This window comes from Magallana gigas, chromosome 2 (genome assembly GCF_963853765.1).
Source record: "Magallana gigas chromosome 2, xbMagGiga1.1, whole genome shotgun sequence".
In the NCBI taxonomy this organism is placed as follows: Eukaryota; Metazoa; Mollusca; class Bivalvia; order Ostreida; family Ostreidae; genus Magallana; species Magallana gigas.
The window spans coordinates 11,078,923-11,091,068 of record NC_088854.1 but is presented as its reverse complement, the minus strand read 5'-3'; the positions used below and the strand labels follow the sequence as shown (position 1 = coordinate 11,091,068).

At 34.7% G+C, this 12,146-nt stretch overlaps 2 protein-coding genes across 2 annotated transcripts; both read right to left on the bottom strand.

Annotated features, from left to right (window-relative positions):
- Positions 1-376: 376 nt before the first annotated feature.
- On the bottom strand, positions 377-8,004 carry LOC105320302 (prolyl 4-hydroxylase subunit alpha-1). The gene is made up of 13 exons (XM_011418180.4): positions 7,557-8,004; positions 7,030-7,193; positions 6,523-6,842; positions 4,824-4,875; positions 4,441-4,571; positions 4,122-4,286; positions 3,893-3,948; positions 3,392-3,512; positions 2,713-2,763; positions 2,177-2,278; positions 1,683-1,751; positions 693-789; positions 377-576 (listed from the first exon to the last, which is right to left on the bottom strand). The coding sequence occupies exons 1-13, from the start codon at positions 7,841-7,843 to the stop codon at positions 470-472; spliced, it is 1,722 nt and encodes a 573-aa protein (XP_011416482.3). The 5' UTR covers positions 7,844-8,004; the 3' UTR covers positions 377-469.
- A 1,195-nt stretch (positions 8,005-9,199) lies between these two features.
- On the bottom strand, positions 9,200-11,466 carry LOC105320303 (ankyrin-1-like). Its single transcript, XM_011418181.4, has 2 exons — positions 11,302-11,466; positions 9,200-11,135 (listed from the first exon to the last, which is right to left on the bottom strand). Exon 2 carries the CDS (start codon positions 11,129-11,131, stop codon positions 9,200-9,202), a length of 1,932 nt encoding a protein of 643 aa, XP_011416483.3. The 5' UTR covers positions 11,132-11,135; positions 11,302-11,466.
- Positions 11,467-12,146: the final 680 nt, after the last annotated feature.

Sequence of the window (12,146 nt, the reverse complement as noted above, 5' to 3'; positions counted from 1 at the left end):
ATACGTTTATAGGTTTAAAATTTATAAGTTTTATAGTATTTTGACCAAAAAATGTTTAAATTTTTTTGGAGAGATATTAATTGTAAAAGCCCCAAGCGGGGTTCGAACTGATGACATACATATTGGTTGTTAAAGTTCTGACTCATCGCTCTCTACTCTTTAGGGTAACAAGTTTACGAAAGGATAAAAAATATATTAATGATTTTATTGTGCATTTCCATAGGAAATTCGTCATAATATGGAGGTGTCCAATGCCACCTTAATTATCTACCTTGTATTGTGAAAGGGTCCAGCACAACAATCTTACATGTTCCTCCACACATAATAATGAGATAGTGACAAAACGTAGTTGTAAATAATTTAATAATAACCATAAACACATAATTTATATAATACGTATATCTCAAATACCAGGATTATTGGTTTCTGACATACAACAAATGCACAAAATTATATACTGTCACATGAATTAATAAGGTGGCATATATTCATCTTCATAAAAATCTTCTGAGGCGACAGTTTTCCCGCAAGGTCGCTTGAATTCCTGACTAACTTCGTGAATCCATTTATTACACACTGCAAAAGAATATTAAGTTATTAAAACAAAATCTCATCAAATTAAAGCAGAAAGGATTGATTTTTTTATCTAAAAAAATATTCGAATGACAATTCTTGTTATAAACACTGTATACCCCATTTTGAGCCGAGGATGACGGGACAGCCTGCGTGTTGGGTTCTCCTGTCTATCTTTCCGCTCGGCGTCAAGTTGTACCAAAAAGCTGCTGCTCCCTAAGAAGAACAAAGAACCGTTTAATGGTCTAACATTATTTTGAATTCAACGATATTCATTCGATACTACTAGTATTGACACTTGATGGATACTAAATGCTCTGAATTACATTTTTAAAGATATCTGGAAAAAAACACCTTTTGTGTTGTTTGTAGTTTAGTTTTGGAAGAATCGCACTGTAAGCATTGTTCTTAGTATGTACCATATAGCAAATTGCTGTTCAATTTTTTCATCAAAAGCAGTTATGACTTTCTCCCTCTGAGGTTTATCACAACCTGCCATTCAATCAAAGCGAAGCTATCCAAATCAAATGTCAACATGAGTATACTCAATACACTGACAATAGTTTGATAAAATCAAGAAAATGATTTTTATAAACAATGCATGATTAAAAGAATGTACGAGAAAAAGATACGAGTTTAAGTCAATCTGTGTGTAACAATGTGCTCTTTTAAATGTAAAGCTAAACTCTTATAATTAGCTTTAAAATTTGAATAGCAGGTGTATTCTTTCTATGTGAACGATATTTTTGGTGAATTAAGGGAATTATAAAATGCAATGTTTTTAAAAACAAATTTTCATTGAGATTTGTTTTTTAAGTAGTTGAATTTGTATTTCGTTTTATGGATTTTTGAGATGGTTGACGGTTTGTCATTGTAATTTTTCACAATGTACATGTAAATGATGGGATGCATTTAAAATTGTAAATTATTCAGGTTTATAGAAAAAGAATATTTTAGATACATGTACATAACATGTATTGTAATGTTTGAAATAACTGACGTATTTGTATTATAATCAACAGATTTTAAAAACGTAAAGATGAAAATGTTGATCAATCATTCCTTAAACCTGTTATTATCATTAAAATAAAAGATCCATAGAAACAAACCTTGACCACTGGAACGCGAGCTTCTAATTTTGGAAACACAGTTGCTCCTCCTGCTTCTACGTCACTAAGCTGAACATAAAACAGAATTAAGGTACCTCACTAAATCTAGACATATACTTTTTAAGACAATACTAAAAAAATGGTGATGAAACTGTTTTCTTGAATTTTTGGAATCAATCGATTTGGTTGAATATCTTAATAGCTAAATGGTTAAATTATCGGGCTTGTGAACCACAGATCACAGATTTGAATACTTTCTTTATCCAAAAATGTATATATACTTCTTATGCATCATATTATTTACCAATAATTTTCTGCTGATTTGAGAAACTATATGAACTTGATTAGATTTTCAAGGTGCGGTAAGCCACATTAAAGTTGCTCCAAATCATATTTATTCGTCTATTACGAAACACATTGCGTTGTCAAGTGTAAATGTATAAAACGAAACCATCCAAAAGAAGGCAAAACACAACAGAAAAACTTGTACGTACATAAAACATCCAGGTAGCAATTCTTTGTCCAGTGTGTTTTCTCCACAAAGCCCGAGGGCCCTGAACCGCCTCTGTCATGTTCCATAAAAACTCATCACCAATCTGAAACAAACGATATCTAGTATGCAATACCACGCTACATAAGAGTGCACATATTTTATCAGTTGTTGAACAAAACTAGTCATAATATTTCACTTCAAACTGGGAAATGAAAAAAAAAAATGCTTATCTAACATTCAGTTCTTAACGTTGACCCTTTTCCAAATTGTTTTTTAACATTGCTTTTGTTAATACATTTATTGCACGATGGTGAGGGAAAAATAAAGGTTGATTTCCCCAAAGAAGACACATTTTTTCATATATCCTTCACCAAATCATTATTCCGAAACAACGACAACTTCCGGTTCACTATATCTGTTTACCAGATGAACATTTCTTTTGTTAATTTCAACTTCCTCTTATCAATCAAATTTTATGTAATCTTATGTAACTGATCTTGCTACTTTCGATGAATGTAATGACAGAATAAGACTTACGTCGGGATCAATATGTTCGCCGTAATATCCACCAGTCGTGTAGCTCAAAACCTGGCAAGCAACAGACAAAAAATATTTAAACAAAACAATACTTTCAAACATCTTAAAATTAATGTTTGTTTTGTTTGTTTTGTGCTATACGTCTTTAGGGAAATATTATAACGTTACTTGTGCCGTTCATTCCATTGGAAATTTTGGGAGTTTGTCGAGGAAAAAAATATTTCTCAAAACAACACTTATGACATTTGAATACCACCACCCAAGAGTTCATATGTCGTTACAAACCAAGTGTTGATTCTGATTATGCCCTTATGTCTCTCTCTCTCTCTCTCTCTCTCTCTCTCTCTCTCTCTCTCTCTCTCTCTCTCTCTCTCTCTCTCTCTCTCTAAAGATTCAATAACAATGCAAATCAGCTATTCACATCACATACAATATATATCTGCAGGACTATAGCTCAGCGGGAAGAATGGGTCGACGGACCGTTGTGTCCAATAAATACTGCATAGTCTTTTGAATGAAACTGTACATAGCTTCACGGTCCGTCAACCCAAAATTCGCGTAGAGCTACATTTCTGCAGCTTACACAATATACACATTTTTAACTGTTTGTATAAATACGAGGAGGACGATCAGTAACGTACAGTATCCCTGACGGTGGATCAATGTTTTCAAATCTTACCTGCCATGGCTCTACTGGAGACGCCTTGGATCTAAAGGTTGTGTCTAAGTTCACAATGTTAGCAATCCGGCGAGCGAGGCGCCTGGACACTTGTGGAATAGCTTGATCATACACCCAGCCTCTTCAGGAGTAAAAAGAATGAAACATATGACAAACTTATACGATAAAGAGTTCTTTATTGATCGAGTGAAGGACATGCTGCAATATGTCCTAACAACGAAGTTCATCTGCAGCGAATGTATGAAATGTTGTCGGAAACCTATTAATGCCACCGGAGAGCGTCATTCTAGATTAGTTTTTTTTTTTTTACATTTTGGCAGATGATATTTGAATTTAAAAGTATTGTTTCCCTCACAAAAACAAAACAAAAACACCCCCCCCCCCCAAAAAAAAAAACCCCCAAAAAAACAAAAAACAACGAAGCTTTCTAATTTTTACCGAGCAATTAGGGTAATTTTAGAAAGAGTGTATACAAAAAAACCTAAATATGTAAATACTTACGTCTGACTGACTCTAAGTCTAGTAACATAACCGCCTCCGGTTCTTGAATGAGTTAGCTAAAGGGAAAGAAAATACATGAAATTACACTTTAAAAAAATAACGCCCATATCTTTGCATAGAAATCGCAAACACTGGGTTTAACAGAATGTTTCATTTAATGAATATAATACTATATAGCATTGATACTGGTATTATTTTTACCTTATTACTCACTGCACAATAAAATTACCTTCTTAGTGCCTGCTTTCTTTAATTGCCGTATATCATCGTTTGATATGACGTCATGAAACAGGGAAATACGCGGGGTATAATTAACAACTTCCTCTTTGGCCATGTAGATTGGAATGGCCGTCTTTCTTAAGAAACAGCGAAGTTTTGACTCCACTATCTTTGACTGTGACAAAAATAAAGACAATTGCAGCATGCAGTGTATATTTCGGTATCTTATGAAATAAGAATTAATCCAAAAAGAAAAGTAATCATATTAATATTTACATGTATAATGAAATACCACATTTAGTTGGTCAACGCATTGTACTGTATTATACCTTTGCAGGTCCGCGACAGAGTTTCATGAATGTGTTAGGCGGTGCAAAGAAGCTGTTTATGTCATCTTGGGAAATGGAACTTCTCGTTGCCTCTTTGATAACTAGATTGTGCGCTTGAAATCGCTGGAAATCTGTAAATTCCATTCATAAATTACTTTTATAATTTTCCACCAAAATATTGGCGTAATATTTATTAGATCAGTCATGCACTGATGCAGTAAGATTTCATTTCAATAGAACCTCAATTTGTATCAATTTTTAAAACAATTTTGAAAAATGATTAATATTCCAAAATATGCTAAAATAACATTATACCATATAACAATAAATTAAAGAGAGAGAGAGAGAGAGAGAGAGAGAGAGAGAGATGGGGAGGGGGTTACCTGTATACGCCAGTGTTGGAGCTAACAAAGTAGAAGAAGTTCTTGTTTTTATCTGAAATCAAAATAAGAGATCTGTACATGTATATCTGTTTGCTTTTTCTCCATAGAATGAGGGGCGTTAATTTGTTTCTTTGAAATATAACTCGTATTTTTAAATGATATACCTAAAATACATAATTATATGATTACTATAGTCTGTCCCAAGATATTGATGCAGTATTATTCAATATTTAGAAATACCACCAGTGTTCAAACGATGTTCATTCGATAGTATAAAAAACATCTCAAAATTTCTCCTCTAAAATGGCCCATTTATATAGCTTCAGCTTTGTCAGGTTTGAATACACGGTTCAAAATAAAAAGCCTATGGGGAATCTGCATTGCAAGCGAAATAAAAGTACCCAGGTGATAACGTAAAAAAGTGTGCGAGGTATTCCGAGTGACGCCCGAATGCAGAAAAGGTGTCAACATTTTCCATTAAAAATCTCCGTAACAAATCAGTTTTTGTTTCTGTGAATTTTTTCAAGTGAAAAACAATAACGTGTTAATAAAGATATCTCGGATATTTTCCCTTTCATTGCACTTCTTTCACAGGTATGTGTAATTTAATTAAAATCCGTCCAAACGTGCTGCATAAAACCATTGAGACAGACTGAACAACAAAGACTATCTATACAAGCATATTGAAACAAATTAATTAAGAAAAGAAATTTTTAAGTCATGCACTTTTTGCATAAAAAATAAAAGAACAAAATAAGTCAGAGAAATAGACTTTTTTCACAGCATAGAAGCCCCAAACTAGATTCATACACGCACTATCTTCAAAGCAGGTTACTTTAAGGTGGAAACTGAGCGTGGTACCTATTTTATTAGTGATGAAGCCACAGCCATCACCTCTATGACTCCGGTTTAGCGGAATCAACTCCCGTCTCATACTGACTTCTATACCAAATATTACTGGTGATTATAAACATTGTATAAGGATGTATAAGGGGTACAGTACGATCACTCAACGTCAGCGATATGGGCCGATTGCACTGCGGACCATTATGTTCATGCATGTACTATATTTATTTGCTATTTAGCTGTGTTTGGAATCGAGTAGCCGATTCCCGCCGGCATCTATACGAGTATTCACAAAATTGCACATCGAAATAGGTACTCAAGGAAACAGCATTCCATTTTCTTGTACCAACGTGGATGTATAAATTATACTAACTGGATTTTGCAATATATCGTCTCAAGCCATGGGGATTGTGTCCATTCTATTTCCACAAACGAATCGAGTAGCCGATTCTATTTCCACAAACGAAATAGAATGGACACAAAACCCGTGGGTTGAGACGATGTTTGCAACCAAACTGTAGAAATCTAAACAGTTCCGTGAATTCTTCGTCGTTGAATATAGCAGGGACGTATATACTAACGGGATTGGCAACTGTATGCTTTTCCATAGGATTCTGGGCGAAATCTCGCACCTCGTGAGATGTACCGGTATATATACGTCCCTGATATAATTGATGATAAAGATTAAATTGTAATGGGATAGATGAACGTAAATATAACGACACACATCTTTCCCTTCAAGTATTAATAAACACTTCAAATTAGTACCATAATACCAATGATAAAATTTTCTTCTAAAGAGTTATGAGATGTGGTGTTTTAACATTCATTTGAATAGCTTTGAAGAACATACCAGATAGTATTCCTTATTTAACCGTTTTCGATAGTTTTCCTTTTCTGCCTCGTCTTGGGTTCTATTATAAAGCTCCGATAACAAGGACAGGTGGTAATACACCATTTCTAAATTTTTTGCTGTTCCTGTAATGAATTCAATCTCATTTTTCTTCAAAGGTCTCGACATGGTCGAAGCAATTTCACCGTCGATGATGTCTTTGACGTTGAGATCGTATACGTTCCACAGACGGAGGATATTGTCGGCTGCTCCAGCCACGTCTCCCAGGGCAGGCCAAAATCCCAATGACGTCATCACTGACTTGTATTTATGTAGGAAACCTGAAGGGAAAATATAGAGTCAGATCTGAAGTATCAAATTTCTTGTTTGTGGATTATTTTTGAAAGACATTTTTACTTTTCATATAAACAAAGTAAATATAACACGGAACTATCTATAAAGTTTAGCAATTTTAATAAAGTATACCAGGAAAGAGCCATGCCGAGTTAAACACTGTTAAACAATTACCTGCTACCGTTGGTTGTAAAGCAATTGTTTTGTTGGCTTTCAGGTCTTCGATCATGGCACCCCATTCGTTGTAGACCCTGTGTTGTATATAGAATGCTCGAACAGGGTGAGCCATATCTAAACACTTGTCAAGATGCCCATCAGTTTTCCTTTCATTGTAAAATCTGGAGAAAAAAAAATATTGTGAAAATAGGACAAAGTCGTGCAGTTCGCTTTGAAGTTAATCCGTACTGTACTGGACTTGCTGTATAATTGACACATGTACATATGAAATGTTGAATTATTTATTTGCTTTTAGGAATTGCCCATATGACTAAAAACACAAATCTTTTGACACAAACAAAGATTAATTGTAATTATTGAAAAAATCGACGGACATTATGGTGATATAATCGTTTATCATTTCAATCCCTTATAATATCGAATTCATGTTAAAGAAAGACAATTAAAACCATTAATTTTCTTTATTTCATTAAATCTTTTAACAGCACCAGTTTTAGTCACATGAAGGTTTACATTTTAGTTACCTTATCACTGTATCCGGAACAATTTCTCCCTTTGTGTCCGATTTCTGCAAAAAGACCTCAAACTCCTTGAACAACTTATCCTCCATTTCAGCCAACGCTGTTATTTTTTGTATGGAAGTATATATATCACATTTAGCGCCTGTAAAAATGGCCACATAAAAAGTCAATACCAGCAGTCCATATTTCGCTTCCATCTTTACAACACGCGTGCCTTTTTCACCAATACTAAGTTGACTAACTGTTTGAACTTTAGTCGTCCAGGTACTGTCGCCCCGGGGTGAGGACATGTAACACCCGGATATGTTACCAGAGCAAGGACAGGCGACTTCTTCTGGGTTTCCGACTTACATGTAGATCCGAATAGAGATTTCTGTTCAATTCTTGAACTTACTTCTGGTTTTGGAGGAATTTGGTATTCTTTTACGTGAATGAATCTAATAACTTATTTTACATTTATAATACCACAAAGATACCACTCTAAGTACTTAAATACGCTAATTTTGTATTGAATGTTGTTAATGACGATTTGTAATATTTTCTCCATCAATAAATGAAATTAAACTATTTATGTTTTCTTTATTTACTATAATTTATTGCGTATAATAACTACTAATATATCTTTAATATTTACCGTAGTAATCCCTTTCAAATTTATTGATCTTTTAATCATCTGATAAATATCATAAAATGGGTATTGAGTATCCGAGGACATCCTGGTTGAGAAAATCTGTCCGCGTGTCACCCTCTGGGCGTCGCATTGTACATCAAACTGTCCGTGTCTATTTGTGGGAACTTTCTTCCTTGTTCAAATCGCTCAACCGCATACATAGAAAATCTTGTAGAATTGTATTTTTTTTTTGAAACACCAGCTAACGTGTTTTTAAAGATAACACCACCTCCCCCAACTAAACCTCAAACAAACAACCAAAAACAGTATATGCATGCCTGAAATGATTTTAAACAACAAATATATAAATGTGTCGGTCAAGGTGGTTAAGCGGTGGGGTTTATCCCATCCAAAAATCACGGGTTAATATCCCTGTGCGATAGGTAAGGGATTATGATTTGGACACCTGTTGCAGAAAGCATGCAGGTCCCCATACTGATTAAAAGCAATGACTGGATGCTGCAAATTATTTAATGAAAAAGATGCATCGATATTAGTTTTTACAGTATTTTTTTTCATTCCTAAATAAAAACTATACTTGTGTGAACATGTAAGACAGCTGCAATACTGATGTGCAATAGAATAGCTGTTGTAATTCAAATAAAGGAACTTCGTATGCTATTTCTTTTCTTGTTTTTTTTTTATCCAAAACATTCTACATGGAGTTATTCTCAGACATATGAAGTCAAATGCAATTTATCTATACTCTGTCTATATTATGTAATCAAGCATTACATCGTATTTTGTAAAGAATTAAATCTCAATGTTTAGTCTCAAAACACTTTACCTATTAAAAAAAATCTTTAACTCTTTTTACAAACATCTAAAATGCTTATATAGACGTCTTAATGTTTTATATTAACGGTTATTTTAATACGTTACATTATTTTATTTTTTCCCTCTCTCTTCTGAATTAAACGATACGCACTCGGAATTCTGAGAAATGAAGACTTTGAAATAAACTATCATAACAAGACTAGAAATCTTTTCTAGAATTAAAGAGCACAAACACCAACAAACAAAAACACAACGAAAAATATCTTAAATTAAGTTGAAATCTTTTAAACATAAGCATTTCCAAAAGTTTTCGAGGTAACGGAAGTAGATTGATCGATTCAAATGCGAGACGATTGTGTGCAAAATGCATGCGCAAAACGTGCAAGCATCGCTGTAACAGAGATTGTGGGTGCCGCTGCAAAGATGTCACTATTTTTTGCAACTTCCTGTCTTCAGTGAAGGCTGCCGGACAATCGGCGTCATCGTAAAAATCTTCATTGTCTGAATCATCAGAAATGTCGGAATCATCACCGCCTTCCATCTCCACTGAAGTTTGGAACTTGTTTGGTAATACACAGCCAGCCTCGATCAAAAAATAAGCCAAATCCAAATGGTCTTCATCAAAATATTCCAAACACATTTCCAGAGGAGTTAAACCTTCGGCGGAAGGCATGTTGATATCGCTTCCTGACTGGAGAAGTTTTAACAGAAAATCTTTATTCGCACTTGAGCCTCTGATGCAGTTATGAATTGGGCCGAATCCGTCTGCATTTAAATGATTTACATCTACATCTCCATGTCGTAACAAAGCAAGAGCAAAATGAATATTGTTTTTTATGATTGAATTTGATAGACAGTCATGCAAAGTGTTTTCACTAGGTTTTTCATGGGATAGAACGATTTTTGCAAACTCCTCCACTTCCGGGTGGTATAAATCGCTTAGAGACATGAACAAACTTTCTTCCAAGCAAGATTCTGTGTCGTCTACTTCGATGTCCAATACTTTATATTTGTAAAGAAGACATTTAGCTATTTCTATTGCACTGTGAGAGAAGGCGATGTTAAGTAGCGACTTTCTGTTGACACGTCCAATGTCTGCATGTTTCATATCCAAGTCAGCATCATGCTGGATAAGGAGTTCAAAGACTTCAACATTATTGAGCCGACAGGCTAGCATGATGGGGCTTTCGACGTATGTGAACAGAGTCGTCGATGTTAATTTACCACATGCATTTGGGTTCGCCCCTGCCTGTAGCAACCATGGCACCAAAGAGGCATCGATCTGGCCAGTGTGGCAGGATGCCGCCGATATTGCCGATAAAAGTGGCGACTCAGCAAGCCTGTCCTCCGGTCCATTAGGCGAAGAGCCATATCTGAGCAAGAATTGAGACATCAAACTGTGACCATTCGAAATTGCAAAATGTAAAGGAGTACTGGTACTAAGACCTGCCTTTGTAGTTTTATTGAGAAGTTGCCTAACGTTTACCTGATCTATCGTAGAAAGAAAAGAATACATGGAAAACTCGGTCGGTAGTTTATCAGAGACATCAATCCACTTTTGCAATAAGATTTTTAGACCTCTTTCGTCACCTTTACTAGCAATTATGTGTATCGGGTACCTCCCAGTGGAATCATTTTTCGATAAATCACAGCCTCCTTTCACCAGCATATCCATCATGTCGTAATTACGGTCCTGCATTGCTATGTGCAATGCAGTACTGTCGGTATGATCGGTAACATTGAGATCCGCTCCCGCCTCTATAAACCATTTAACGACATCTTGATGGTTGTTCTTTACGGCAAGAGCCAATGGCGAAACATTAGTTAAAGGATCGTATTTATTAAGGTTACACTTTGTATGTCGTGTTAATCTATGAACCACATCGAAACACTTTTTGCTAATTGCAAGAAATATGGGAGGTTCCTTGTCGTAATCCTCCACATTCACTCCACATCCAGCCTCGATTAGGAACTGTGCAATGTCGGTCTGATTGGCTGATAAAGCTGCACATAGGGCTGTTCCGCGCATGCCTAACATGAAATCCATCGCAGCACCTTCTGCAACAAGTTTTTGAACGAGATTTAAATCTCCTTTTACAATGGCCCGGTTTAAATTTTCTGCAAGCGCCATTATTCTGAAAGCAAACAAATGATGATATTCTATAGAGATTAATTGGTGTAAACGCAAGACAAATCTGAGTATAAAAGATTTTACATTAAGTTAATGTCTATAAAAGATGTCCAATAAGTTGATAAAACCGAGTGTATCAATGAAAGATAAATTCAATAGTGTCCACATACACACTGTCCGAAGGACTATAGACAAATATTGCAGTAACTGTATCACAAACTCAATCACGTATCTCCTGCAATTTTCTGTAACATTCTAGAGCTGCCCGTCCCTTTCCAATGCCCTTGTTGTTAAAGACGCCATATCTGCACTTATTCTGATTCGGCAAAACGTTTGAACAAGATTTTTAAAAACTACGATGTCGCATTAGTGCCAATATTTAATTAACCAAAAAAAAAAAAAAAAAAAAAGAAAAAAAAAAAAAAAAGATTGAAAACGTTCTCAATAGAATAACAGATGAGTTGATTTAATGAAACAAGTACGGATATATTTTGGTCACGAACAAAATGTGTGACCCAAACTTGTTCCTTTTTGTATAAGGAACATACATTTTTTTAAAAAAAGATTCATATTATAATCCCATAGAAGGTATTTATTTGTAAATCGATTAAAACCTTACCACTAAAGCTTAACTGCGCGTTTGTCCTAGGAAAAACTGTATTCTTAATAATCATATACAGAGGCGGATCCAGCAATTTGGAAAAGGGGGGGTTCCATTTGATGAAAATCAATATGTGCAAAATTCATCATTTGTCAATAAACAAGGACTTTTTGAACGTTTTCAGTGCGTATACAACTGTATTTAATTAAAAAAAAATAACTCAGACTAATTGCGACAAACTATTATAGAAATGGATATTTTTGGATATTTTGGGTTTTTTTTTTATGTCGTTGATGTTTTTAAATTCAGAACTATTTAACAATTTTGATTTCTATCGATTGCCTTCTTAAATAAAGGTCTAAATGATAGGATATGACAAAAAATGGGGATAATTTATCTGCTGAAAAGATGGTA

Coding starts and splice junctions, on each gene's coding strand:
- LOC105320302 (XM_011418180.4), bottom strand. CDS start 7,843: ATGTCCTCACCCCGGGGCGACAGTACCTGGACGACTAAAGTTCAAACA. Junction 6,843..7,029: donor TTTACAACCAACGGTAGCAG/GTAATTGTTTAA, acceptor TTTTCCCTTCAG/GTTTCCTACATAAATACAAG. Junction 1,752..2,176: donor TTGCTACCTGGATGTTTTAT/GTACGTACAAGT, acceptor TTTTATGTTCAG/CTTAGTGACGTAGAAGCAGG.
- LOC105320303 (XM_011418181.4), bottom strand. CDS start 11,131: ATGGCGCTTGCAGAAAATTTAAACCGGGCCATTGTAAAAGGAGATTTA.